This window comes from Camelus ferus, chromosome X (assembly GCF_009834535.1).
Source record: "Camelus ferus isolate YT-003-E chromosome X, BCGSAC_Cfer_1.0, whole genome shotgun sequence".
In the NCBI taxonomy this organism is placed as follows: Eukaryota; Metazoa; Chordata; class Mammalia; order Artiodactyla; family Camelidae; genus Camelus; species Camelus ferus.
In genome coordinates, this window is record NC_045732.1 from 77,399,065 (window position 1) to 77,426,503 (window position 27,439).

At 54.8% G+C, this 27,439-nt stretch overlaps 1 protein-coding gene and 1 non-coding gene across 2 annotated transcripts; both read right to left on the minus strand.

Moving 5' to 3' along the window:
• Nucleotides 1-1,533: 1,533 nt before the first annotated feature.
• On the minus strand, nucleotides 1,534-27,389 carry BCAP31 (B cell receptor associated protein 31). The gene is made up of 8 exons (XM_032475552.1): nucleotides 27,248-27,389; nucleotides 26,086-26,221; nucleotides 24,390-24,490; nucleotides 20,223-20,370; nucleotides 4,837-4,972; nucleotides 3,853-3,976; nucleotides 3,013-3,113; nucleotides 1,534-1,918 (listed from the first exon to the last, which is right to left on the minus strand). The coding sequence occupies exons 2-8, from the start codon at nucleotides 26,175-26,177 to the stop codon at nucleotides 1,880-1,882; spliced, it is 741 nt and encodes a 246-aa protein (XP_032331443.1). The 5' UTR covers nucleotides 26,178-26,221; nucleotides 27,248-27,389; the 3' UTR covers nucleotides 1,534-1,879.
• LOC116662348 lies at nucleotides 21,502-21,608 on the minus strand. The gene has a single exon (XR_004318384.1). It is a non-coding gene; the product is annotated as a U6 spliceosomal RNA (small nuclear RNA).
• Nucleotides 27,390-27,439: the final 50 nt, after the last annotated feature.

The window sequence follows — 27,439 nt, forward strand, 5'->3', positions numbered from 1 at the left end:
TGACAGAGGTCACACCACTTGGCCAGGGACCTGAGAGCGGCAGGCAGGCACCACTTACTTGGGACTCAGTGATAGGGGCTGAGGACACAGGGATCGGCAGTCTAGTAGGAAAGACAAGGAAAGAAACGGATCAGCCCAAGGGCACCCACGGGGTTACCAGAGCTAGGGGCGAGACTGGGGATTCTGTCAGGCACAGCGGGGACAGTCTCCTTTAGAGAGTGGAGGGTGCTGGAGAAAGACCCCTGGTGATGCGCCAGAGTGGGTGGGTTGCCGCAGATGGCCCTTCGGTCTAGCCTGGGCCAGCACCTTGCTTTTCACCTTCAAGAGTCAGTCCTGACAAGGTGCTCCAAAAGTGGCTGTGTGCAGGTTCTCCCCTTCTGCGCAGTCCAGGGCCTGACACCAAGGAGGTTCAGGGGCCACCTGGGGCTGGCCAGGGAAGAACCTGAAGCCACACCATCTGGACTTTGGCCTGCAGAAGTTCAAAGAAGGGTGAGCTCAGGGAGCTGAGGTAGTCAGGGAACACTTCCTGGAAAAGCGGGACTAGCCCTCAGCCTTGGCATAGCAACCAGAGGGCGTCACCTATGGGCTCCCTCCCCGGCAGACACCACCTAGCAGGCTGCTTGGAAAGAGGCGGCACCCTCAGGAGAAGGTGGGGAAAGGACACTGGCAGAGGGAGCCACCAGCCTGGGCCTGGCAGAAGGAGCCGGCACGCAAGGCTGGCTGTCAGCACCAAAACACCCGTCTTCAGGCGCCCTGTCATTCTACCCACCCACCATCCGCGAGGCCAGCAGAGGACGAGCGGCCCAGGCCCCTGTCCCAGGCCCGGTGCTCAGGCGGGCCCTGAGCACTAGGCCCTGCTCAATGGAGGCCACCTGCCAAAACCAGCCTGGGAGGCTGCCGAGCGGGAGCCCACAGCAAGAGCAGGCTCGGATCTGAGCAGGGTGGGGCACCAACACGTTTATGGCAGGCGGGGCACCTGATCCATCTAAAGCCCTCCCCGCTGCCTAGCTCTGCCCTGGGCCAGTCGTAGGTCACTGCCAAGGGCGAGTCTCCTCTCTCAGTCAGCATTAGTCAGAGGTCATCCTGCAAAACTCCAGGAGGGGGTGGGGCAGGGAGTGACTGATGGCACACCGCCACGTTCTATCTGTCCTTATGTGATGAAAAGAACCCAGATGAGTCTGCCACCCGGAAGCCCCACCGGTTTACCGCATCTCCCAAGCTCCCCTGGCCCCAGCGGCCAACCCCCAGGGAGACCAACAGGACAGACACGCCCCACATAGCCATAAAGCAGTGCCTTGCCTGGGGAGCAGGAGGCAGAGGGGCAGAGAGGGCAAGTGTGAGCCTGGGCCCAGCCTGGGACGAGGGAGCCTTCAGGGATTAGAACAAATTGAAACTGCCCTGAAGGCCTCCAGAGCAAAGACCAGGGGTCTCTGTCCCAGCTGCCTGCCACGACCTTCCAGGGTGCTCCGGGGCAGGGGGGTAGGGGAGCGTGAGGAGGCCTCCTCGTGGCCTCAGTTATATGCACGCACCACAGACACATCACAACAACCTTTATTGCCCCAAGAGAAACTCTACTCTTCCTGCTCCATCTGCCCTCCTGCAGGACCAGAGAAAAGGGGCCTTGGAGCCCCGAACATCAACACGCAACATAAAGGGGCTCAACCCAGGGGAAGCAAGCCCCACCTCAGCCGGGTTCCGGGTGCCTGCCTCGCTCATCCTGGGTGGGAGCAGGACCCCTATGGAATGCCGGGAGAGCATGAACTGCAAGCATGCAAGGGAACGGAAGCAGAAGGGAGCGAGCCGAAGTACCGCGGGAGGCTGGACTCTCAGGAAGCAGTGAGCATGGGCCAGGTGGCAGCCAACCGCAGGCGGGGAGCCCTCACTCCTCCTTCTTGTCCGAGGGACCATCTACTGCCACCTGGAAAGGGGACAGAAATTGCAAAGCAGAGGTTTGGCAGGGCACACTCCTCCCCTGCGCCTTCTGGCCCCTCCACCCCAGAGGCCCAGCACAGCGCCCCTTCTTCTCCAAATGACAGATGTCCAGATGAGCGAGGGACTGTACCCATCAGCAGCATCCAAAGGTCTGCCAGGGCGGGAGTGGCTCTAACTCTAATGAAGGCCAAGGCCCTGACCCCAGCCAGGGGGCCCAGTTGGAGGCCTCCGCTGTCACTCTTTCCTTACAGCCCCCAAGCCCGCACCAACACCTTCTCTTGGGCCTCACTCGCCCCCACCCTCACACCCACGGCAGCCTCGGCATTTGAGTCGCTTCCAAGTCCTAGTTCAGGATCTTCCCAACTCTGCACACCTTCCACAGGTCCTGCTGGTGAGCCTGCCCCGTACTGAAGTTGTCAGGTCCTCTCTCCACCCTCCGTGCTGCCCAAACTGGGGCCGCCAAGCGCTGAGTCAAGCTGTCACAACCCGGCGGCGTTTCCCTGGCCTTCATGTCTGACTGCCAGGCCACCTGAGCCTCCAGGTACAGGTGGTCTGAGCACTGAGACCAGCCCTACAGGTGGCCATGACTGGTCCCTGCTGTCTGGGGGCTGCCTGCAAAGTCCAGAGCTCTTTGTCCCACATCACCCCGCAGCCCCTCCGGAGGGAAGGCCAGTAGCTGGTCCTGGAGTCTCCCCTGCACGTCTCTGTCTAGTACTTGATGGGGCCCTTTGGTGGACCTGAACCAAGTCAGAGGCCCCCACCATGGACTAGGGCTCCTGCTCAAGGGCACTGATGCCGGGCATGAGGCCAGCAAGGCCCACAGTGCAGAGCGCCTTAGAAGGTAGCTGTCATCTGCCAGGCCACATCCCTCTTGCCTAAGGCAGCTTTCAGCTGCTGGGCCCAGACTGGCACCAGACTCAGCAGCAACAGAGAGAAAAGGGGGGAATTGGGAGGGGCAGCAGCCAGCCCGCTGCCAGGGCCTCTTCAAAGGGGACAGGTGGGCACCGAGGCTGAGGGACGGGGTGGTGGGGGGTGAGGTGTGTGTGCTTCGTTCCAACAGAGCAGGCTGGGTGTGCCGACCTGCAGCCTGGCGTGCTCCTCCAACAGGCGGTCATACTCCTTGGTCAGGCCCTCAGACTGCTTCCGCATGGCCAGAGCCTCGTTTTCAGCTTTCTCCAGTTCTGGGGATGAGACGTGGTGAAGGGGGGAAAATAAAAAGATGAGTAGGGAGAAAACATCCATTTGCTGCAGATACCAGATGCAGCCATCCCAAACCCATCCCCACGAGGGTGTCTGGGAGACCACTCCTCTCCAGGAAGCTCCTCAGCCAGCTGCCCTGAGAGTCTCCAAGGCAGGGGAGGGCTGGCTGACCAAGCCGGGGAAAGCAGGACACCCAGGACCCCCCCAAGCCCCTTTATTGGAGGAAGCCTGAGTGTTCTCAGCAGGGGTGACTTCAGGGAGGCTGACAGCACAGGACAAACATTCTGAGACTGTTGGGATAAGGGCCGGGCGCAGGGAGCAGAGCCGCAGCCTCAAAGCTGAGAGATGTGTCGGGAGAGGCCTTTGGGAAGGGAAGCAGATAGGAACATCTCAACCAGCTCTGATCCAGCCTCCCAAGCGCCTTCCTTCCCCACCCACCAGGCCCCTGGTGCCGATGAGCAGAGCTCCAGTCCCCGTGCCTGGCAGTGGAGCAGCTGCTCTGGAATTAGCTCCCTGGCCTCTGGGGCTCCTGGGCCCTCCTTGGGGGAACCTCGCCTGGCTGTGTTTGGGCTGGACGATCCAGGAGTCATTCATTTGTTTTCACTCGACTCCTGAGCCTGCACTTGAGTTTATGATTAATACTTCGGCACGAGAGGTGCAGCAGCCCCCGGTGGAGGCTCCAGATCTGTGGGGCCAGGGGGCTCTGAGGACAACGCTCACTCTGCTTGCTGACAGCCAGCTCGTCCTTCAGCCGCTTCAGATCAGCCTTCAGGCTCCTGTTCTCTTCCTCCACCTTCACATCGGAGTCCCTGCCATCCAACTTGACGCCACCAACAACAGCCTCCTAGGAAGAGTGCCAGGGGCCCGGGTTACTCAGGAGGGTGGGAGGGAGTAGGGAGGGACTCCAGCTCCGTCCTCCCCACCAAGCTGTGATTCCTCAAGCTGCCCCGGGCACTCGCCCCTTCGGAAATGTCAGCACAGAACTGGGCCATCACTTGTTCCCAGCCACCAGGCAAAGCCCAGGGCCAGCAGGGCCACCTGCTGCAGCTCACAGGCCACTCGCCCTGTCTGCCCTGGCCCTCAGCCCTGCCTCCTTTCTCAGCAGCTCTTGGAGTCTACCAGTCCATCCAATGACTCAATTTGCTGTCATCTGGGGATTTCTGCCAGTCACCCCCAACTTTGAATGCCCTTCCTTCCTTCCTTTCCCCAAGCTCCACAGCTCACTACGGCCAAAGAGCCCCAGGCTCACCCAACTCTATCCTGCCTCTGAATCCAAGTCCATTCGTCTCCTTCCCAGCTTGGCTCACATATCACCTCCTCTGACAAACCTTCTAGGACTGCCCTGCTTCGGCCCCAGCTGGTAGCAATCCTCGGGAGACCAGGGGTCTTATCTTGCATTCTTCTGTGCTACTTGCCCAGTGTCCCAGCTTGGCCCATTAGGGAACGAGTTTTATCAGCAAAGAGTCTGGCCTGGATGCAGCGGGTAGAGGCGAGAGAGCAGCAAGGGCGCCCCCCGTCTCACAGAGTCCCCCAGGCCCTCTCATACCATCCCCACCCCGCCCGCCCAGAACCGCCCCTTCACCCAACCGCTTCACTTTTCTGACAAGAGCAGTGTCACACATTTCTCAGTCTGATAGGGTGACGGTGGCCACTGTGGCCCCTGAAGAACGTCACACATGGCAAGGCCAGACAGGCAGAACTCACCTTCTTCAGCTGGTCATTCTCCTCCATGTACTTCTTGGCTGCTTCGCTAGCACTCTCTGCTTGCTTTTTAAAGGCTTCATTAGAGGCCAGCAGCGTGGCCTGCTGGGAGATGAGAGTCACCAGGCGTCTAAGCAGACTACAGTAGTTTACAAAAGGAAAGGAAAAATGAGCAAAAGAAAAACGGCTAGTGCCAACTTCTTTCGGTTCCTCCCACCCTACACCTGCCTCCAGCCTAGACCTGAGCCCACCGGATCGCTGAGGCCACCGAGTGCCATGCCACCGGCATCTGGATCTGGCAACCCAAGGGGAAAGATGGCGCCGGGAGCTCTCCTCCGCCACCAGAATGATGAACAGTGCCTCAGAAAGGCCGCCCGCAGCCCTGGGGCTCCCTTCCAGGCCCGAAGGCACAGGAAAACAGGAGCTACGGCCAAAAGGTCTAGAACCCGGTGCTTTCCGAGTCAGGGCCTCGGCGTGCCAAAGAAGCCACAGTGCCATTTTCCTCACCGTGAGGCCTCGCTCAACAAGAGCAGCTTGTGCCCGAGGGTACCTCCAACAGACTGGCCGGATCCTGGAGCCCATGGCTGCCCCCATTTCACGAAAGGGAGACTGAGGCTCAGCCGGCTGGGGCAATTGGTCAAGGTCAAGAGCCAGAGACTGACTGTAGCTGGACTGTAGACGCCTGTCCCTCTGACCCCAAGGCCTGAACTGGGAACCACCCCATGTTCTCAGCTTCCAGGGACCCACTCCCCAGGCCAACTGAGAGTGATGGAAATGACTCCTCTCTTCACCCCTTCCCAGATGTAGTCTGCAAGCAGCTGCCAGAGCACAGCTATTTGATAACATTACCACACTGAGGCTTTCTGGGGCAGGGCAGACAGAAAATGAATACTAGGAGCCCAGGTGCACATCTGAGGTCCAGACCAGCCATAAAAGGCAAGCAGGTGGCAGCTGGGGCACACGCCGCTCCATTCCCAACAGCCACCTTGCCCTGAGATGTCGGCCGGCAAGAGAAGAGAGGACGGGGACTCCCTCCACTTGTTGAGAAAGACACAAGCTCAAATGGTCACAGCGAGGCACAGAGGGGTGAGAGGACACTCTGCCCACACACTTGGGACGAGCCTGGCCAGCCATGGCTCCAAGAGAGGCACGGAGTGCACAGAGGCCCCAGGGAAGAGGGGAGGACTCAGTGTGTCCGGGGTATATCCACAACGAAGTGCTCGTCAGAGGAGACAAGGCAGCCCGGGCTGCCTGCTCCCAGCACCTTTTCTGGCCTGTGCAGGGCTCTTGTGGACACCCGCTGCTCAGACAGCACAAGGGGACAAGCGGACGAAGGGACGAGGGAGGGACGAGAGCAAAGGAAGTGCCTGGTTCTCCCTGGCTGGGCCCCGGCAGAGCCCCCTCCATGAAGGAGCACTTAGGGGGTGGCTCACAGGGACTGTGAGGCACCCATCACACTTCCTGGTTCAGGGAGAGGCTCCAGGGGCCCCTGTCAGGACGGGAGAGCCAGGCCACTGGTTTCTGGCAGGAGGGAAGAGTTTCCAGTGACATGTGCTCTCTAAAATTAGCGACCGGGACCTCGTGGCCCAGGGCTCAGGTTTCCCTGTCTCAGCCCCAACTGCCCACCAGCCTGCCCCCGACTGGGCTGGAGCCTTAGCAGTGGAGGGAGCTCCCGAGTGCCCAGGAGCCAGAGGGAGGCAAGGTGCCTGAGTCACATCGGCAGGGTGGCAGTCACTGGAGGAGCCCAGAAAGAAAGGCAAGTCTGACTGAGCCCTAACCTCGTACGCACAGAGCGCCCAGAGCTCTGAGCTGATCCCAGTGATGTGGGGCAGGCCACTCCTCCCAGCTGGAGACTGGGCTGGGGGGAGGGCACGTGTGCCACCTGGCGGACCCAGCAAGCAAAGACGGAGTGGGCAAGCCTGAAGGTGATGCTCCCCACCTCCACCTGCCTCCCCAACAAGGCTGGGCAGGCAGCTGACATGGGCAGGACTCCAGCAGCGCTGTGAGTGACCACAGCTGTCGCCCCAGTTACCCAGGAAGGCTGGGCTTCGGGCAGTGGTGGCAGCGATGACCACAACAGTGCAGTAGGGGCCCAGCTCTCCTCGGTGCCCTCCCGGCCCCGCCTCAGTTATGGAGAACCAGGGCTGCCAACAAGAGCCCGGGCAATCACGCAGAGCCCAGCACAAGAGCACAGGGGCCTGGCGAAACCTCAGCCGGCTCAGTGCCCCAACTTAGGGTCTCCCCTCAGCAAGCGCCTGCAGGAGCCTCCAGGGTAGGTGCACCACCCCCGCCACGTGTCTTTCACGCCAACCCCCACCAACCCTGTCCTCTCCTTTCCTGTTAGACCTGTTCTTCCAACCCTGCCCAAGATTCTGGCTAATTCCTCCCTCCAGGAACCTCACTCCTCAAGGCTCTCCCTTCTACCAGCCCAAGCCCCTCCTCCTCCCCCTCCATTCCTCAACCTACACCAACCTAGGCCCTGCCCTGTCCTTGCCACCCAGCAGGACCACTCGTGCCCTAACCACTTGACTCAAGGAGTCCTAGGGGCACTGGCTCCGTAGCACCTGGCACAACTGACAGGTCACCTCCTCGGGATTCTCCCCTACCCCTGCCTCAAGCAGCCCCCACTGCCCGCCAATCTCATCCCTGAGAGGGTTGACCTCAGCCAGAGCCATACACCCAGCCGTCTGCTAACCAGTGGCTCCTGGGTGTTCCCAAGACACACTAGACCGAGCTGGTCCAAGACAGGCCAACTGCCCCGTGCCATGCTGCAAAGGAGGGTGTTCTGATCTACCCGAGCTCTCGGGCCTGCATGCCACCTCAGGCCCCAGTCATCCCTGCATCCAATGGGATAGCCCTCACTGCTTCCTTCCCAGGTGACTTTAACAGTTCCTAGCTGGCCTCCCCCCTCTGCCCCTCCACCGTACAGCTTTCGTATCCACGTCCCCAGGAAAGCTAGTGATCTTTCTCCAAGACAATCTGATCATGTCACCACTCTGCTTCGATCCCTCCAATGCCTGCCCACTGCCTTTGGCTGGCACCCGGCCCTCTGCGAGCTGGCTCTTGTCCCTTCACCACCCACATGGCCCTCTGCTCCAGTAACACCAAACCACTGGCTGTTCTGGGAACACGCCGGGTCCCTGCTTGCCTTGTCTCGTGCCACTGCACGTCAGCTGGCCAGTCAGCAACAGCTTCTCCCATTCTCGAGAACTCTTGCCGATGACTCAAGACCCAGCTCAACCACCCCCTCCCCTAGAAGCCTCTCCTGAACCTCCCCTGTCCCCCTTCCAGGTGTTCCTGCAGCAGCCTCCCTCCCTGCCCCTCATCTGGCTGCATCGTTCCTGCCTGTTCTGCTATCATCACCCACACCACATGGTGACGGTCACTGGCTCCTCATCTGGTGGCCCAGCTACAACCGCCTTCAGGCCACAACTACACCTTTGATCTCCAGATGCCCCAAACCTGGTCTGCTTAAAGGGGCCTTGCAGGTAACACACCCACCCCAGCCGCCAGGGGTGAGGCTGCACCAGAGGCCAGGGCAGAATGCGGGCCTGGGGCCCTGGCTCTCCCTGGACTCAGCCTTGCCTCGGCCCAGCCAGTTAGTCGAGCAACAGGGTGACAGGAGACAGCAGTGGGAAGGCGCCATGTCAGCCTCACGCCAGTGAGCCAGCCAGGCTTGTGACCGCAGCGGTAACCGAGGCAGCACTTGGGAAAACACTCATCACCAAAGCCGGGGGCAGAGCCCAGTGCCCCGACCCGAGACCAAAGGGCACCCCTGAAAGGCCCCAGGCTAAGCCAAGAGCAGCACTCCCTAGCAGGGCAGGGCTGCCCAAGGCTGCCCCTCACACACTGGGCCCCGCCCTCTCGTCACCCAAGATTCAGCTCCAATGATCCCCCCGCAACCCTCTACCCGTTCCCAAGCACGTTGATGTGCCCTTTTGGTGCCAGTCCCCTCAATGCTGAGTCTCCTCCGGGCCCCAGACCCAGGACAGAGCAGGGCACATAGCAGAAGGTGCTGAGCTTCAGAATCTCCACGTCTCAAGAGCCGAGAGGTGGCAGCCTGCAGAGAAGGCCGATAGACTGCTTTTCCCTCTCCCGCTGGCCACCCTCCATCACTCCCTGCTCCACCGCCCAAGTACTGTCATGCAGATAACTATTCTTAGCTATCCGTTTCTGGACAACAGGTGAGAACCCACGAGCCAAAGGGATTTCCCAAAGGTCCAGAGCTGACAGAGGGGCCCAGGGTCTGGGTTAAATGCACTCTATGACAGAGGGAGAAGTCAGTGCACAAACATAAGAGAATCCAGATGTGTCCCTGGCAGACAAATGCCCTCCCCAGATATCTGAATTCAACTGGGCTTTCTTAGTAAGATGTTTTTGGACGCTGATGGCTCTCATACTTTTATAAAAGGTTGAGTAAACAAGAGAAGGCCGGAGAAGCAGAGCCAACCATATCAAGTGGCGGAGCTGTGGTTCATATGTGCTTGACGCCAATCCCGTCTCCCTCCTGCGGGCAAACAGCGGGAGGCAGACGTGGACTTAGCAGGAAGCGGGGCAAGAGCCTGGGGAGGGTCCTCCCAAGTCCCAAATGGAATATCCTATGGCTGCAGCAAACCCTTCTGACACTGTGGCCGATCCTGCCTACTTAGCATTTACCAGGCATCTCCAGGGTGCCATGCATGCCCTTGGGTCACTCAGCCCTCGGACCCCATCGTGAGACAACTCCCCTTCACAGAGCTGCCCCTGTGTGAGTGGGAAGCTGGTGTCATAGCGCCACCTGTTGACTACAGCCCTCCCTCAGGCAACGCTCTGCAGGGCAGCAGGTGGATTCTGTGTGAACCTGTCCCAACTGTCCAGGAAAAAACACAGAGGGGGTGGGGTGAGGAGGTGGCCACTCTGGCGAGGAGCCAAAAGCCAGGTGGTGTCCAAGCAAAAGCTTCGGGCAAAGTAGGCCAGTAATAATGGTGGAAACCGCCCCAAGAAACGCTCACCTAAAGAGCCTGGAGTCATGAAACTGAGGAGGCAGGAGAACAGAAAGGATGAGAGTTCACTGAAAAAGACCCAGGGACAATCTTCTGCAGGCTGCCCCAGTCCACCTTAGGAGTACATCACAGCACAGGTGCTCGGCCTTCCTCTTACCCCTCGAGACACTGTAGAGAATGGGGCAGGGAGCAGCACCCTGCAGCAACTCCAGCTGGCAGGCAACCCACCCTTCTATCCTCTGCCCTCTTGAGGTGAAGGGAACCAGCCATCGGGAGCAAGCTGTGTTCGTTTCTGGGGGTTCTGCTCTGTTGCCTTCTTGAAACCAGGTAGCAGAGGGATTCTGCATAAACTAGGGGACAGAGAGCTACCGGAAGAGGTCAGATGACCTAGGTAAAGATATTCTGACACTGAAGCCTGCTGGTGGCCTTCCCGGCTTCTTTGAGGGGGTGAGAGGGAGGGAGTTGTTGCCCTGAGATGTGCCCCGCACGGTACTTGAATCCAAAGGCAGCAAGGCAGCATCTGTTGCAGGCGATGTGCTGGACTCAGCTCAGAGTGCGGGAAACACACCTGGCCCGGGGCAGGAACCCAAATGCAGCAAAGGATGAGCAGTAGCGTCAGCTATGTGGTCTAATACCTAGGCCACCGGCTACCTTTCCAATTTAAATGAATTAAAACTACATTAAATGAAAACTCCAGCTCCTCAGTCACAGTAGCCACACTTGTTCACATTGAGACCATTTCCACCCTGTGGATGGACAGACGGTCAGTCGGTCCGTCATTGCTGGTCCCCTCCTAGCTGCCCTCTAATCCCCCACCCTCTGCCTCCAGGCCTCAGAGGCTGGAGTCCTCAGGCCTTCAGAGAAAGAGGCCCTCCTGGAACACCACGCTTCCGACGACCTTGGAACCAGGGAGAACAAACCGCTGTAGGCTTGGCACCTGCTCTGAAAGAGGTTGCTCACCATTTGTTTTTAGAGTGTGAGGAAGAGAATTCTTCAGCCCAGATCAATAGCTGAGCAGACTCTATATTTGAAAAGAAGCTGATGCTGGTTCTGAGGCATGTGAGTCAGTCTTCCCTGGGCTCTTCACAAGCAAGTCCCCCCACCCCGTTATCACAGTTCCCCCTTTATCAGAGCCCCCTGAAGCCCAGCACCCACAGGACGCCAGCCCACTACTGTAGCTGGGGTGAGTTTCGCCTTGGGGCTGAGGACTAGAAATCAAGGGACTTATCAAAAAGACTCGTACCTGGTGCCTAGATCTGAAGCACTACTGTATCTGTAGTCTTAAGAAAATGATAGCAGCTCATAGAAGGATCGGTGGATCAAGGGGAACTAAAGGCCAAAAATCCCTTTCCCTCGTCTTCTAAGGGCAGTAGCTCTCCACACAAATCACTTTATCTTTGGGCTGGCTCCCCGAGCAGTGGGACTTTAAATTAAAACCCCTTTAAGTTACCTTATCTACATATGGATTCTAACAGATGGTAAAAAAGCAAAAACAAAACCTGCAAAGTAATCAGGAAAATATGAACAATCACTAGGGAGTTTATTACCAGGAAGTTAACTGTAAACTTCTTGTAAGATGTTAGTATTTCACAAGATGTTAGTGTGCTTATAATTTTTTTTTTTTACAAAGTCCCTCTCTTTGCAGAGCGGTAAGCCAAAATATTATTTTGCCTGTAAACATGGTATTTGAGATTTGCTTCAAAATAATCCAGAGCCAGGGGAAAATGGAAGTGGGAGCGGAAAAAACGAGACTGGTCAGGGAGATGCTTGATGCTGAAGCTGAGTGCCATCCACGGGCGGGGGTGGGTCTTTTATTCCGCCTCTACGCTTGTTTGCACTTTCTACAATTAACACAGTGAGCAGCCGCCTGGGTGACTCCAGCGCACCGCCAGGCCCGAGAACCTCCAGCGTCATCCAACTGGGGGCCCTGGGCCCTGAGGACCCCCTCAGCTTGCCCGTCTCCCACTCTTATTTGACCTCCTCCCAGAGCAGCCCTTCCCCCTCAACCCTCTGCCCTTGCCACAAAAACCATACTCTCTGTGCCACTCTGCTCTGCTGCACCCCGGGCCCAGTCTGGAACATAAGACCCGTGAAGGCCAAGACCAGCCTTCTCTTCCACTCCCTACCTGGGCCTGGCACAGCTTACCACACAAGAGGGAAAAATCCCACAAAAGTCCATCACGACCCAGTTGGATCCTGATAATAGCTACCGCTTATTAAATACTCCCTATGTGCAAAGCAGAGCACCCTACTCACCCCAGAGGGTTTGGAAGGGTTCCATCCCACTGGTGGCTTAAAAGGGCTCCATCAACTTCCAGTAGACAACCCAGCCCCCAGGTCACTGGCTGTTAAGCAGAGGAACTATGTGGCTGAGCATGGGCAGCTCCACCTCGACTGACCACAGGAACACAACCCAGTCTCAGAGGGGTAAGCAGAAAACAAGAGACAACTATGGACCAAGTTCAGCTCATTACAAGTTGAGGGGCCTCACACATGAGGGTGGACCTCCCTGGGTCTGGATGGTGACCTGACTTTGGTCCTGACCAATGGCATTTTAGCAAAGGCAGAGAAAACAGAGTGTGACTCTGACCGTGCGAAGCCCATGCGGGCCCAGCAGGGGCTGCATGCGCCGAGCTCACAACTCCAGAGGGAGGCCGGCCAGATGCAGGTGCTAAGGCAATGGATGAGCAGTAACACAAGACAGAGCCTGTAACAGGCCGAGTCTGTACCAAACAGTGACCTGCACCACAGCCTTGTCATAGACCAGAGGCCCTCAGTGTGGTGCTGGGACCTCTAGGGGCCCAGACATACTGTGTCTTAACAAGCTCCCCCAGCGTTCCTGCTGTCGGAGCCCAGAAGACCTGAAGAGTTGGGCTTCCAGCCTAGAACACTTGGCATGGCAGTTTGACGGGTCTGATCCGGGCACAGGCCTAAAGCTGTCCCTGTCTGCCCAAGACACTCCATTCAGTCCCTAAGGTGAAGGCAGCACTTAGTGTGTGCGTGGCTCCTGGCGGAGAGACAAGCAGACTAAAGGCGGGGGGCCTGGGTTCCTGTGCCTCACAGGCGGCCGGGGCTCTTGGAGGAAGCTCTCTAGGCCCGCCAGCAGCACAGCAGAGTCTGGACGGAAGTCCAAGGGAGCCCGAAGAGGAGGTGTTGGATAGACCAGCAGGCAAGAGTGGAGGCTCCAGGCAAAGGCCACAGAAATACTCAGGGAAGGGGATCCACATGGCCGGCTCCCAGCACAGGGAGGCTGAAGCAGAGACTGTGGAGGGCTGCAGGGAAGGCCCCACCCCTAAGGGCCTAGGTGCCCAGCCTTTATGCCAAAGGTGCTCTGAAGGCACTGGAAGCAGGTGGTGGAGGATCAGGTTTACATGTCAGAAAGGTCGTGTGAGTGGGGCAGGGTGGACAGGCCAGGCGAGCCAGGATGGCGGCAAGAAGCCTCCTTCGGATGATGAAAGCCCAGCTGTGGCAGTGGTCTCCCGGACAGGGGGGCGGAGAGGCTCAGGAGGTGAGGTCCCTAGGCTGGGGAATGGGGACAGAGTTTCAGATTTGAAGATAAAAAAAATTCTGGAGGTTGACTGTCCAATACTGTGCATGGGCTCAACACTACTGAACTGCACACTTACAAACAGTTCAGGTGGTCAGTTCGATGTTATGTATATTTTACCACAATTTTTTAAAAACCACAGATAGGAGCAGAGAATTACATGGGCCAAGAAAAGAGGGCAGAATGCCCCTAGGCTTCTGAGTGGCAACAGCTGTTCTCACTCTGTGGCCCAGCGCACAGAGGAAGGAGCCTGAGGACCTGAGAAGGGAGCGAGCTGCCCCACTGCACCCCCTCACTGCCTCCCACTCAGCAGACTGGTGGGGGAAGTGCAGACTTAAAGATGCGATGCTTCCTTTAAACTTGGGGCCCCTTTTCAATTACGAGGGTTACTCAAGCCTCCCCACTGCGTGCTCCCGACCCCGGTGCCACGAGGAACCAGTGCCAGCGCAGCCTCTCTCCCAGGCACTCTCTCCCTCTGTGGCCTTGTCCGCTAACCTGCCTTCTCTCCCTGAGTCTTCTCCCTCCCTGCATCCGCTTTCACATCGCTCTGCCCCACTTACAGGGAGTGGCCACTCCGTCAGCACCCCCCTCTGGCCCATCCCTTGACCCCTCCTTGACACTGCCCCTGCCCTGCAGCACACCATCCTACTGACCAGCCCCTCTGGCCCCCTGCCCTGGCGCGTGTGCACGTGGGCCAGCAGTCCTCTGGATCCGGCCACACTTGCCACTCTGCAGTCGCCTATAGCAGGCAGAACCGCCACCACCTCAGCCTCAGGGGCTTGGCATCCCCACTAGTTCCTCCCATTTCTCCCATCAGCACCTCTCAAAGTTGCCCCCTGGCCACCCTTGCTGCCGCGCCCTGGTTTGGGCCATCAGCACCTCTTAGTCCAGCGACCTCTGACTTGGCCCCCCTGCTCCACTCCATCCTAGGCACTGCTACCAAATGTGAACACCCAACTCTGGTGGGGATGTAGCACCCCTGGAAAAGCTCAGCGCCCTACCATATGGAGGTCAGGTACAAACTCCAAAACTGTCATTCAAAACCCTCACCCTATCTCCCGCCACTCCTGACCCATCCACCTTGCTCCTCCCACCCTTCCCCAAACAGCCTCCTGGGGTTCAGGGACTGAGCCAGTACCTGCCAGTGAGACCGGGGCAAGCACAGATGAGGAAGAGAGAGATGGTGAGAGGGGCACAGATGCTCTGAACAGTATTAGGAGGCCGAGAGGAGCTTTTTCCCTGTTTACGGTGTTGGAAACATGGGGAGATGGGCCTGATGTTCACCAGTGGGGAATTGGTTAAACACACAAGAATGCTGGAAACAGATGGTTTGTCCTAGGACAACGTTCATGAACTTAATGGAAGACCCAAGTTCCCACGTGGTAGTTACAGCCTGCCCCTGATTTGAAGAAGTGTGTGGATGCTGTAGGGCAAAGAACCCAGGCGTTGAGGTCCTTTCATTTTAAGCCTGGATTCTCAGCTCTGCTGATGATAAGCTCTGGGAACTGGGTTCTCTGAATCTCAGTTTCTTCTTTGCAGAGCTGCTGCCAAAATTAACATGTGCCTGGTACACAGAATGCTTAGCAAGTGGTAGTTGCTGTTAGGCATAGAAAAGTCTAGAAAGATATTTAACAAAGGTGTGTGTCGACAGTGATTACATTAACATTTTAGAGGACTTACTTTCTTCTTTGTTTACTTAGAGCTCCAACTTCCTCCAACTGCTATGTACTACCAGATGACTTAACAATCTTTGGATGTACGAAAGGGACTGAGAGATTAAAGTGATTCAACTCCCAAAACTAAACACTAGTGAGGATGCCATAGATCGTGTACTTGATCCAGGCACCTTCCTACCAAAATCCAGGTAGTAACTACTCGGGGAGAAAGAAGCCAACGATCCAGTCTACACGGGAGGTAGGCTGTAAACCTACCATCTGGCACAAACAGCTCACACCAACGCAAACAAGCTGGCATCTGAACAGGGGATCAAAACTAGACGTGGGCTTGGGCTTGGCCACTTAGAACCTGTGGCCACTCCACCCCTCCTGAGCTGCCATTTTCCATTTACAAAGGCCCCCGCAATCAGGAAGGGTCATTAGTCCTTACTGATTTAAAGCCAAACCCGAACCCGAACAGCTCGCTCACGCTCGCTCGCACACCCGCATGCGCGCGCGTGCACACACACACACGGTCATGTGGTCATCCAGTCTCCAAAACCAGCCCTTATTTTAAAAGATGAGAATACTTAGGGCCAGCAGGGAAAGATGCTGACCCAAAGCTACACAGCTGCTGGAGTGACAGCACTGGCCTGGGGACTCGTCTCCTGACTTCTGATTCCGCATCTTCCTTCCGCCGCTGCCAGCCCTCCCAAGTGCCAGCACCCAGGCTATCTGAAGGTGAGCCGTTGTCCTGCACCCTGTGACGTTCTGGGCACCCCTCTGCTCTAATTCTTATGCGGTGTGGTCTCCCCCAACTACTCTATCTCATTCTTTCTGTGGCAACAACCTAGCACTGTCTCACGTAGAGCAATGCTCAAATGCTTGTTGAGCTAAGACCGTGAGTGGGACCCCACAAAACAATTCTAATACAACCAAACTTGACCCAGCAGTGAGAAAAACAGAGACATCTCTCACTCTTTCACACAGGTTTGTACACAGCTAACAAGAGCTAGTGGTTCATTTGCAAAAGAACATGCACAAAAGTTCAGACGAGTGCATCAGCAAAGACACGTAGAACAAAAAAGGGATTGAGCCATGTAGGGCAGACAGCATGTGCTGACAGATGAGAGAAGGCGTTCTTTGAAGTTCTTCCCAACTCCAAGGTAGATGTCACATGGTTTCTGAAAGAACCAGGTATGTGAGGAGAGCAAGAGATACTCTTAAGTGTTTTATATGCACTTGACCGCATCCAGGCCTAGGTGAATTCCATCCCAGGCAGTAAAGCCCCACAACGCAACCAGAACTGCTGGCCGCCTGTGACCTCTGGGGTTGTGCACGTGGGGAGATGTGTCATAGCAGCGCCATCCAGGCGCCAATGTGCAAGAGGCACTGCCAGCTTGTCAAAACACAGGCCCTCAGCAGCAGGCCAGGGACAGACCCAAGGGTCTGCATTTCCGACAAGACCCCAGGTCTGGCCAAGGCTGCTGCCTACAGGCCACACTTCGAGCAGCAAGGTGCCAGGGGACTAGGACACCATCAATTGATCTCCAATGGTTAAAAAAAGAGAAAAAAGGAAAAAAAGGATATTACGTGCAGGAAGACAGACTAGAAATCACCAATGTTGAAAAGTGGTTTCTTAATAGTAAAAACTTCAAACCAGCTCACATATCTGTCAGCAGAGAACCGGGTAAGCACATGATGGTCTCCTCACATGACAGAACACTACACAACCATTAAGAACAGGAGAGGTCTGCGTGAGTCATTTGGAAAAACTGCCAAGATGTATCATTGCGTGAAAAAGGCAAGTCCAAGCAGAGCAAAACACCCATAGCATTTGTCAGAGAAAAGTTTTATATATGTAAAAGATTATTTTTAAAAGTTCAGGAACATCCTCTGGGGACTGAACTACAGGGCACTCACTCTCTCACCAGACATTTAAAGTTTGGGAGCAGATATAACTCTTATAATCAGAATGACAAAAATGATAGCTTTGTTCTAAGAGTGTTTCCCGCAAGCTGCATGTGGCTATCAGGTTTGGACAAGAACAGTTCTAGGGCTAATGTCATACACAGAGAGAAGTTCCTCAAGGGCCACAGCCACCATACAGGATCTGACCCCTAGACTAGGGAGGGAGGAGCATATGATCTTAGAAAATTCTAGAAAAAAACAGATCATTTGTGGGTAACTGGGGAATCCACTGATCCTTGGGGTTACTGATTCTTTCTCCAGGAAATCACACAAGACCAACCTCATGTCCCTTTCTGATCAGCTCCTGGATAGGGACACGGGAGGGTGTGGCAGGCACAGCAAGGCATCTGGCGCTAAGATGGAGATGGAATGACTGCACGGCTGTGGGAACAGCCAGGCACAAGAAGCTACTCCATGTGACGTGTTTAAAACGGAATTCTATGAAGCCTTACATGCCTGTCAAACGAGAGGCCACAGCAAAGTGGCGGAGGCAGCTAGTCCGATAGAGCACAGGGCGGGGCAGCAAGAGCACCTGGGACCAGGGCCCACTCACCCCATTCTCACGCCGGCCACGCGTCCTCTGGGAACAGCGCAGGTACAAACGGCAACGGCTCTTCTTTGAATTCATCATAGGTTAGAAAGGAGACTGCCAACTGCTCTGCACCCTGACTGTGCTGGTGTCTTTCTGCTCTGCCTTTGTCAGGCATTCACAGAACTGGACACCAACTTGTGCTATGTGCCAGTTTTAACAAGTCAGCTACAGGAATTAGGCTGGAACACCTGGCAGCACAGTGCTGCAGAGAGGGCTGAGCTGAACACACACATACTCGTCTGGTACACCTGGCTACCCACTGTCCCCTGGCCCACTCAGATAACATCTGCCCTGGAGGTGTCCTTCTGGAATAGAGCACAGTACATGGGGGATAAACACCACTCCATCTTCCACCACTGTGACTACTTCTGAATTTGCGATCTGAAGTTCACCAGCATCTCTCAACAGGTGGGGCCCCAAATGCCACCCTGCAAGTAGCACTGGCCGATGCTGAGCAGGGCAGAGCTGGTGCCTGCAGCCTCCAGTAGAGGGCGCTAATGCTCACAAGCCTGGGCAGCAGCTCTGCCACTGAGTCCTGCTAAGCAGCGGTAAAGCACAGCCCCAAGTCTTCCCCCGATCCTGCTGCCCCCGTCTCCACTGCCCTTTATGAACCTACACCCATGTTTGCAAATGCATCCGTGCTAAACACTCTCGTCTCGTTCCAGTCGGTCTCCTCAGTGAACACGTCTAGATGGCGTGGATCCTGAGCAGCAGCTTACCTACCCAATGTTCAATTCCTCCCAGAGCCTGTTTCTCCCTGCATCTGCTGGCCACAACAAAGGTCCTCAGCAGAGATACACTGAGCAGGCGAGGCGTGGAGTGCGAGCTCCTGGGACCTCTGTTTGGATGGAGCTGATCCATGTAGCAGCCACTCATGGAGTAAGGACCCTGCCAACTACACTATCATGCCAAAGCCCTACCCGCACTTCAGCATCCAGTCCACAAGCATCAAATCAGAGGCTGGCAAACATTTTGCTGAAAATCCATACATGCTATGGACAAAAGGCAGGGATAAGACTGACAGAACCTGTTTCCTAAGAATTCACAGTAGTTGCCAATGATCGCTCTCTCTTCTCTGAAAGCATGCAAACTACTTTTTTCTGGAATACAGTTAGAAATCAAAGTCAGAGCAGACCCTCTCCTTCAGCTATTTCCTCACCTACACTCTCCCTCCTTTGGAAACTGGGATGCTTGCCCATCTGCAGTCTTCCAGAATATCTCCTACCCGGCAATTCCGCAAGGACTGGCAATTCTATCTGCAAATGATCTCAAGAGCCTCTGGACATAATTTCATCAGTCCAAGCAGAAACTAAGTCACCTGGAGAAGCAGGGCACAACACTATCCCCCTGCCCACCTGAAATTTCAGTTCTCTCCTCCTCCCAGTGCTTCCTTTCCCTGTTTCCTTACTTTACACAGAAATACCAAAGGGACTGACAGTCTCGTCCCTATTCTTAAAGCTCGCTGTGCATTTCTGCTGCAGTCCTCAGTTTCCTTTCTGCCCTTCCTACCACCCAGGTGAAATCTAAGCTTGCCGCTGCAGTTTCTTTCTCCACCCTCTGGCTCACTTGCAGATGGACTCAGAACTCTTTTGTTTTTGAGCCTCAGTCCTCTGAGCCTGCTTCCCTTTCAGTCTCAGACTGCATGATCGTTACTTCTCTTTTGGAACTTCCCGAAACCCTAAAACTCTAGGTATGTTCCACCCCCTCCTAGCCATCTCACTTCCTGACACTCAGAAGTCTGAAGACAGCATGCCCGCATATCAGTTCTGTGATGAAACACATCCCCTTGGAAAGCCCTTTCCAGGTCCACTCCCTGCCACTTTCCAACTCTGATCCAGAGAGGCGAGGCTCACCTGGGCAACTGACTTTTTTTCTGAAAACCTGAAAGCCAGACAGCCATTCCAATGCCTAGTGAAGAAGGATGTCCAGGTGACTAGAGGTAGTGAGACCAGCCCAAGAACCCACACTGACCCTGCTTCTAAGTAACCTCATGGTGAGCTTCTTCCCAATAGCTCCTAGCTCCAGAATCCCTCGGCCTGAGCATAATGTCTTATTCCCTGCCAGTCAGCACCCTTGACAACAGCCAGCACCTGAACCCCAACCCCGGCCTGATCAGAACCCCTGTGAGCAGAAGGCAGCAAACAAGCCCCCAAGCTCCAACAGATCACATACTCCTGTGACTGACAGGTCTACATCTGGGAAGGCCCTGGGGACAGGGTCAGTCTCAGCCCCTTGGTGCCATTTCTGCCCACTCTTCTCAGGACAGGACCCCATACACAAAGAGCCCCTATTCAATTGGTCCCTTTTACGCAGGGCTGCAAAGGGCCTCTTCCAGAGGAGGGAAACACCTGGCACTGACTTCACTCTACACACAGAGAGGGACCCGTAACACATTTACCCTAAAAGAATGTGAGGCCTGTTATGGCACAGCCAAACTTGGTCCTCTGACCTTCTGGTCAGCCCTCTCCCACCTCCATGCAGCCTCTGGAGGTCAGCATAAAACCAGGACGTCTCTGGAAAAACTGTATGGTTCCCCTAACAGAGACAGGGCCTCCAATTCAAGGCCACAGACTTCGACTGAGAAGTCGAAGTCACAGGCCAGCCCACAGATCCCTTTCACAGCCCTCACCCTCCCCACTCACAAGGACAGGAGCAAGGAAAAGCCAGCAATGTAGAGATTCCTCTGGGCGCGGAAGAGCTTCATGTGGAAGTGCTCCACAGCCCCGGGGTTGTTCTGGAGGTTCACCCTCTCGGTCACGCCGTCATACTTCCAAATCTCGCGCACAGCATCTGTGGCAGGGAGGAAAAGACACACAGGCGTTTAGCCCCACTCAGACAGGACCAGGCCGTCCACGTGAGACAGGAGTCTGAGTCGCATCAGCCTGGCTTTGCTAAATCTGTCCCCGGTTACCCACTTCTACACACCTTGGGGGATGCCTTGTAGGAAGCTCTGCCCTCAGACCTGCGCACTCCTCCAGCTTTTTCTCACATCACCGCCGGGCCCGTTCTACCCAGGCCACCAGCTTGCTCCCCCGTCAAGATGCTAACCCGATCTGAGACATTCCTAGCAATGGAGGCAGCTCCCCTTTCCCATGGTGCCCCCAACGTCTGGTTCTATTTATCTCAAACTGGGCTAGCCATCGGCCACCCTACTGAGAAGCCAGGGTAGTCCTGTTTATAGAAACGCTTGCTAAGGAGGCACAAGCCGCCTGGGCGTCAAGACTGGGAGAATGCCTGCTAAAGATTCAAGGGTTTTAATTTCTAAGCTTTGTAAAAGATTTTATTGTTTAAACCGTTTTTGCGGCAGTGGGGTGTACCTCAGCGGTAGAGCACATGCCTAGCATGCACAAGGTCCTGGGTCCAATCCCCAGTACCTCCATTAAAAAGAAAAACGTTTCATTCTCATTACAAAAGAAATTAACACTCAAAGGTTCAAACATACCAGAAATGCAGCAAGAGAATCTCACCACATGATCACCTCCAACAGAACAGGCAACATGTGGCCAGCTTAGCTAAAGCACTCATTTTCAGTCCCATTACCGAACGTTATTTTCTTTGTAATGTACAAATGTGAAACTACCCAGATTACAGGTTTATTGTCCGTGCCCTCCCCCAATTAGACTACAAAGGCGGAAATCTCTTCTATGACATCCCCAGGGCCTAGCACGGTTCTGGGCGTGCAGGGGGCACATGAATACTTGCTGACAGGCAAACAGCCTGTGCCTGCCGTACAGTGCTCCACTTCACACGGACGTTCATATCTGTGCGTCTGTCCGCAGAGGAGAAATGGAACCATCCCAAAACTACTGCTTCCCACCCCAACCCTGAGATGTCCTTTTTTTCTTGATTGAAGTACACTGATTCATAACATTATGTAAGCTCCACGCGTACAACACTATACTTCTGTATACCCTACAGCGTGCTAACACAGAACACTTCACAAATCTGCACATCATCCTTGCGCAGGGGGCATACTAATCATCTTTGTATCATTCCAATTTTAGTATATGTGCTGCTGAAGCGAGCACCTGAGATATCTTTTTAAGTCCATATGCCAAGATCTACCTAAAGAGGGCTCTTAATGGACCGACGTGGAAGAGGGGCAAAGTACGGCTGTATGGGTATTGTTCAGCTCTTAATTTCTGGTTTGAGACTGCTTTTTTAAGCTGATCTTACATTAGGCAAATCTGCCTCCCCTCACTGGTAGCTTTGTGTTAAATCTGAATCAGGAAGCAAGCACTCTCCCAACACTGTTATCAGGGATATAAACCAGGACAACAGTATTTGTTATGGACTGCATGTTCCTGGTCCCCCAAACGCCTACATTGGCATCCTATAGCCCCCAATGGGATGGTATTAGGAAGCGGGGCCCCTGGGAGGTGATTAAGTCAGGAGCATAAGGCCCTCGTGAGTGGGATTCCTGTCTTTAGAAAACAGACCCCAGAGAGCTCCCTTGTCCCTTCCTCCATGTGAGGACACAGCGAGAAGGCAGCCATCTATGTACCAGGAAGAAGGCCCTCACCAGACACTGAATCTGCCCGCACGCACCTTGATCTTGGACTTCCTGCTTCCAGAACTGTGAGAAGTAAGTACCTGTTATGGAAGCCCCTTGTCTTGTCTGTGGTACTTTGTTATAGTAGTTCAAACTAAAACATAAGATTTTAAATGTTCATACGCTTGGATTCATCAACTCCACCTCTCTGAATTTATCCTACACGATTTGCATATATGTGCAATGATATGAGGATGCCTATAAAGAATGAATTAAATTACACTCTAACCACATGATAAACCACTACACAATCAATAAGACTGCTGTAAAAAAAATGTGTACGATACAGTTTAAGTGGAAAAAGCACAATCCAAAACAGTGTGCACTGTGATCTGAATCCAAGCCAAAACAGTATGTACTATTTTAACGAAGATGTCAGTATAGAAAATGTCTGTGGAAATATTACACGAACTCTTAATGACAGTTACCTATGGGATGTGTGATTACAGGGGACTTTAACTTAATAGGTTAAACTTGTGAGTTGTTAAAGATGTATTATTTTTGTGATTGAAAAAATAAACAAACCCGCCCCCATGTTTTCTCATACTGCCTTCTGCATCCAGAAACCCCAGCACCTTAAGGACCACCTCGGCTGATGGCATAGAGCAGACTGGGGGTGGGGGCGCTGAGCCAAACTAGCCAAGTCACCCAGCAGAGTGCTGCCCTGCATCAGGCCCCCAGTCCAGGACAACTGACCCTGGACCCTCATCAAGGCCATTCCCCAGTCAGATATGTCCCAGGGCCCTCCCAGTGAAGGCTAGGGGCCAGCCAGGGCTATAGCTTCTACCTGGTTATGTTCTGCCACTAGTATCTGCTACTGGCTAACACATATAGACAGAAGCCTCTGCAGGCCTCTCTCGCTTATGCTTTTTACCATTAGGACAGGAAGCAGCCTGTCATCACAGCAGAATTGTCTCTCTAGAACTTCCGAGCAGTCCCCTAACCCCAGAAAAGAAGAATGGGTTCTGACCCACTCCACCATACTAGGAAATAGGGAGCTTGTGGAATCTGGTTTGCAGAGGGGCAAGGCCCTGAGTGAATACCCCCAGCACGGTCCCTCCCCACCCAAATTCTTCCCCCCCACCAAAATCAAAAGCATATACACTTGGTTCCAGAACTCTGCAGCCTGGCTTTTCACACTCAGGGGAAGACGCACATATTCCCCACCTGCTCTGGACTCAGAGGCCACTCAGAGAGAAAATCCTGATCAGAAAGAGCTGCCTCTTGGGGCTTTGCCAGGTATTTCAAGAACAGGGAAGTGTGTGGGCAGCTGGCATCCACTCTACACAGCTGGGAATGGAGAGGCCGCACTTTGCCTGTTCAGAGGCAGCCCTGCCTGAGCATATCCCATCAGGCCCCTAGACATGAGGAGAAAAGCCTAATGCTGCAGCTGGTGGGTGGGGCCGTACACATTCCCCTGAACTATGGCCCCCTGGCTTCCCACCTCCTGCCACATTTCTGCTGGGGGCTCAGGGAGAGGGGACTGCTCTGACCCTAAGCAGGCATCAAATCTTGGAGACAGGATTGCTGTCTGTAGCAGAGCTGAGCCAACACTTTGGAGTCTAAACAGGGGGACATATTGATCACTCACCACAATAAAACGCATTTAACAGCCAGATGAGAGCTGTATTGATTCCTCTGGTCTCTAAACAATCCCTGGCCCCATCCCTGTTTATCTTTCAAGCCCCTGCTGGTGTGTACCTCAATGCAGGGTTTATAGAGCTCCAGAGCTGGAAGGACTTGGAAAGACCTGAAGTCAGACCCAAATCCAGAGAGATCTGGGATTTGCCCCCTAGATATGCTACCTCTCAGGCCCCCCATGCTATAGGACATGGTAGTTTCCCTCCCAGCTAGGTTCCTTGTCTACTTGGTCGCTCAGTCCCCCTATTCGTGGCCTGTTTCAGGCATTGAGGGAGAGACTGGTGCTGCTAAGTGCCTGGAAAGCGGCGCTACTTAGACCCAGGTCAGCACGGGCCAGTTAGCTTCTCTTGTTTCAGCTCTGGAACGATCTGAGGTGATCATCACAGGGCACACAAAGGCTGCTGGTCAAAGTCAAGGCCCTGCCAGCAGTCAGCAGCACCATCTCTGTGGATAAAAGGAGCCTCTTCCCCCAAGAGAAAGACAGGAGCACTTAAGTGGTCTGTCTCTGAGAAGCCAAAGGTGTACACTACTCAGGGAACGTGGCATGGGGCTTTGCAACAGAGGTCACCACAAAGGGTCTAGGCCAGGTAGCTGCCCTCAGCCACAGCTCACTCACCAATGACCAGCAGCACGAGGATGACAATGAGAACCACAAAGAAGGTGTTGCCATAGCTCACCACCAATTCCACAAGGCGGGACTTGAAAATCTTCTGCCATCTGTGAAGAAGAGAAAAAGGCTAAGGCCTGAAGAGAAAGAACACATACTTTATTTATTTATTTATTTTTGGAGGTACTGTGGATTGAATCCAGGACCTCCTGCATGCTAAGCATGTGCTCTACCGCTTGAGCTGTACCGTCCGCCCCAGAACACACACTTGGGATCCAGGGCCCTGAGAACAGACATCGTTTCACACTCTTCTCCAATGGCCACATACCCTACACAGATTCAGCCTTGGCTGCCTGCAACTTTCTAATTTTTGACATCCGTTCAAGAGTGTTATGAAGGAAAAAAAAAAAAAAAAAAGCACGTCTGTGCATAGAAATTTCTAGAAAACCAGTCTTAAAGACTGGTAGTCTCTGAGAAGGGAAACAGGAAACTTACTTTCCCCTATGTAGTACCAAAATGCTTGCAACCACATTATTTCTTTAAATCGTTTTCCCATGTGACCAATCCTGGTTCATCTAGACTCCCACCACCCCAGATTATTATGAAGCAGACCCCAAACTTCCCTTCATTTCCCTCCACAAATACTTCAGGATATAGCTCTATCAGAGAAGAGCCTTAAGAAATAGTTAACACAATCACAACACCATCACCAGGCCTCAAGAAAATCAACAAGAATCCCTTCTTATCGGAGCCAGGATTCCAAAGTCCAGTTGCTACAATTATTTTTTAATAGTTGGTTTGTTTGAATCCCAAGAAGATTCTGATTCTGCATTTAGTTGATAAGTATCTTAAATCTCTCTTACTCTGTAAGCTCCCCCCTTCTTGTGCCCTCGTATTTTCTCTCCCAATTTACTTTTGCAGAAACCAGGCTGTTTGTCCTACAAAGCTTCCCAGGTTGCAGCTCCAAGGGGCCTCTGTTTCTGCATTTCCTGTGAACTATATGAGGTACGTGAACAGATTTAGATCCGGCTTTTGTCAAGAACATTTCTTAGGCGATGCTGTATACTTTGTATTCTATAGCATCAGGGGTCAGAATTTTTCATTTAAAAAGTTTTCCAAAAAATACCTGTGAAAACACAGCCTTATTTGTCATGTTCTAATTTAAGTCCAAATGTTTCTTATATGTAATTAAAATCAATTTTCAATTAACTTTTCACAGGTTCTTGGTTCATTTAAAAGAAACATGGCTACAGCCTTCAGAGGCTGAGTAATGCTCATGAGGCCACTATGTACGCAATGCCAGTGCGACTGTTAGGACAGAAGTCAGCCAATCAACAACAACGCGACCCACAGCGCAAGCCTTCCAGATCCCACAATGCCATGCCCTGACCCCCAGGGACCCAAAGGGAGGCCAGAGGGCATCATTCCCAGAACCATAACTAGGTCTTCTCCCCTTTGGGACATTCTGAATACCCGAAGGCAGAGTGCCCAGGAAAGGAACTCAGCAAGATGTGACAGAGCAGAGCTGTGGGGAGGGTTGGCAACAGTAAACACAACCCTTGCCACCCCCACCCGACAGGTTCTACTTGTTTCTGTCTGGCCCCAATTCCAGGGTCCACCGACTCTGCATCCATAAGCTACAGAGCTCAGAGCTGGACAACAGCTGCCCACTTGCTTGCTTGCCTACTTGCTCCACGGGGCATACCTTTTGGGAGAAATGAAGGGAATGCAGAGCAGCAGCACAGCAAAGACCTCTGCATAGAGGAAAGTGGCAACTGCAGTCCACTGCAGACTCATTCTGTTGCTAGAAGCTTTCCAATAGGGTGATGTGAGCTGGTTTCCTGACAGCACAGAAGGAACAGGAGGAGTCATGAGAGCTGGGCAGTCACTCTTCCCGGCCCCCTAGCACTTCACCTCAGAGCCTTGAAAGCACCTGCTGAAGCGGGGCTCGACACAGCAGGGATGCTCGACCAATAGTGCTCAAAGGCCCGGCAGTCTGTGGGGCCTTCGGGATGTGAGTTAAGAAATCCAGAGTCACCTTTCCGACAACGCCTTTCCCCGTGGAGTTCAGGAGACTTCTCACACTTGTTTAAATGGGAAAGGGTTTTCAATGCAAAAAGTTACGTAGACAGGAGGAGGTTGTCGACATCCATCAGGCCTGCTCCCTTCCCAGCCCAGAGCAGCTAGCTCTGCGCAGAGGCGCCCAGATCCCTGCCAGCTCCTGGCGGCACTTTTACTTCCTTCAAAGCCGCGGCGCCCCCATCCCTCCGGAGAACCAGGAGGGCCTTCCCTCCCCAGCCCTTCTAACGGGGCCCAAAGAAAATCAGCGACTCCTCCTGGGGCAGGAGCAGGAGCTAAAAGGCCTTCCTACTACCGCGTCTCAACTCCGAAGGGGTGGAAGGGCTCGGGGGACCTCAAACAGCCCACAAGAGCGACTCCTAGAGGACGGGAGTCGGGGCCAAGAAGACACGCAGGTCTCGACCAAACACCTCACGGCCCCATCCAGAGAAAATTCTAGAAGAAGCTGTCTCCTCGGAACCCAGAGGAGCCCCTCCCGGCAGCCTGGGTCGCCCACAGCGCCTGCCCGGCTCCAGAGGACCTCCGACGTGGGCCCGACCCGGTACTCTCTCCCTAGTCCCACCCCGGCGGCTCCTCTGGGTGGACTTCGTCGTCGCCCCTAGCCCCCGGAGCCCAGCTCCACCCGCCGCCGCCCCGACTTCCCTCCGTCCGGCCCTGCCCCCGTACTCCTCGCTCGGCCCTCGGCCCGGCGCCCCGGGCCCCGCCGAGACGCCCGCCGCTCCCCCTCATCGAGGAATCGGGGGACCTCGGCGGCCCAGTAGCCCAGCCAGGCGCGGGGGCCCGCTCACCGAGTTTCTCACAGCCACCGCGCACGCCTCGTCGCCGCCAAACTCTCCCACCACAACCCCGGCCCCGCCCCTTCCCCCGAGGCCGGAACCGGAAGCTCCCAGCGGGTCCCGTCCCGCCCCCAATCGCCGCGAGGCCCAGGCGGCTCCGCCCACGCCGCTTTCTGCCCTGCCCCTGAGCCGAGACTAAGACGC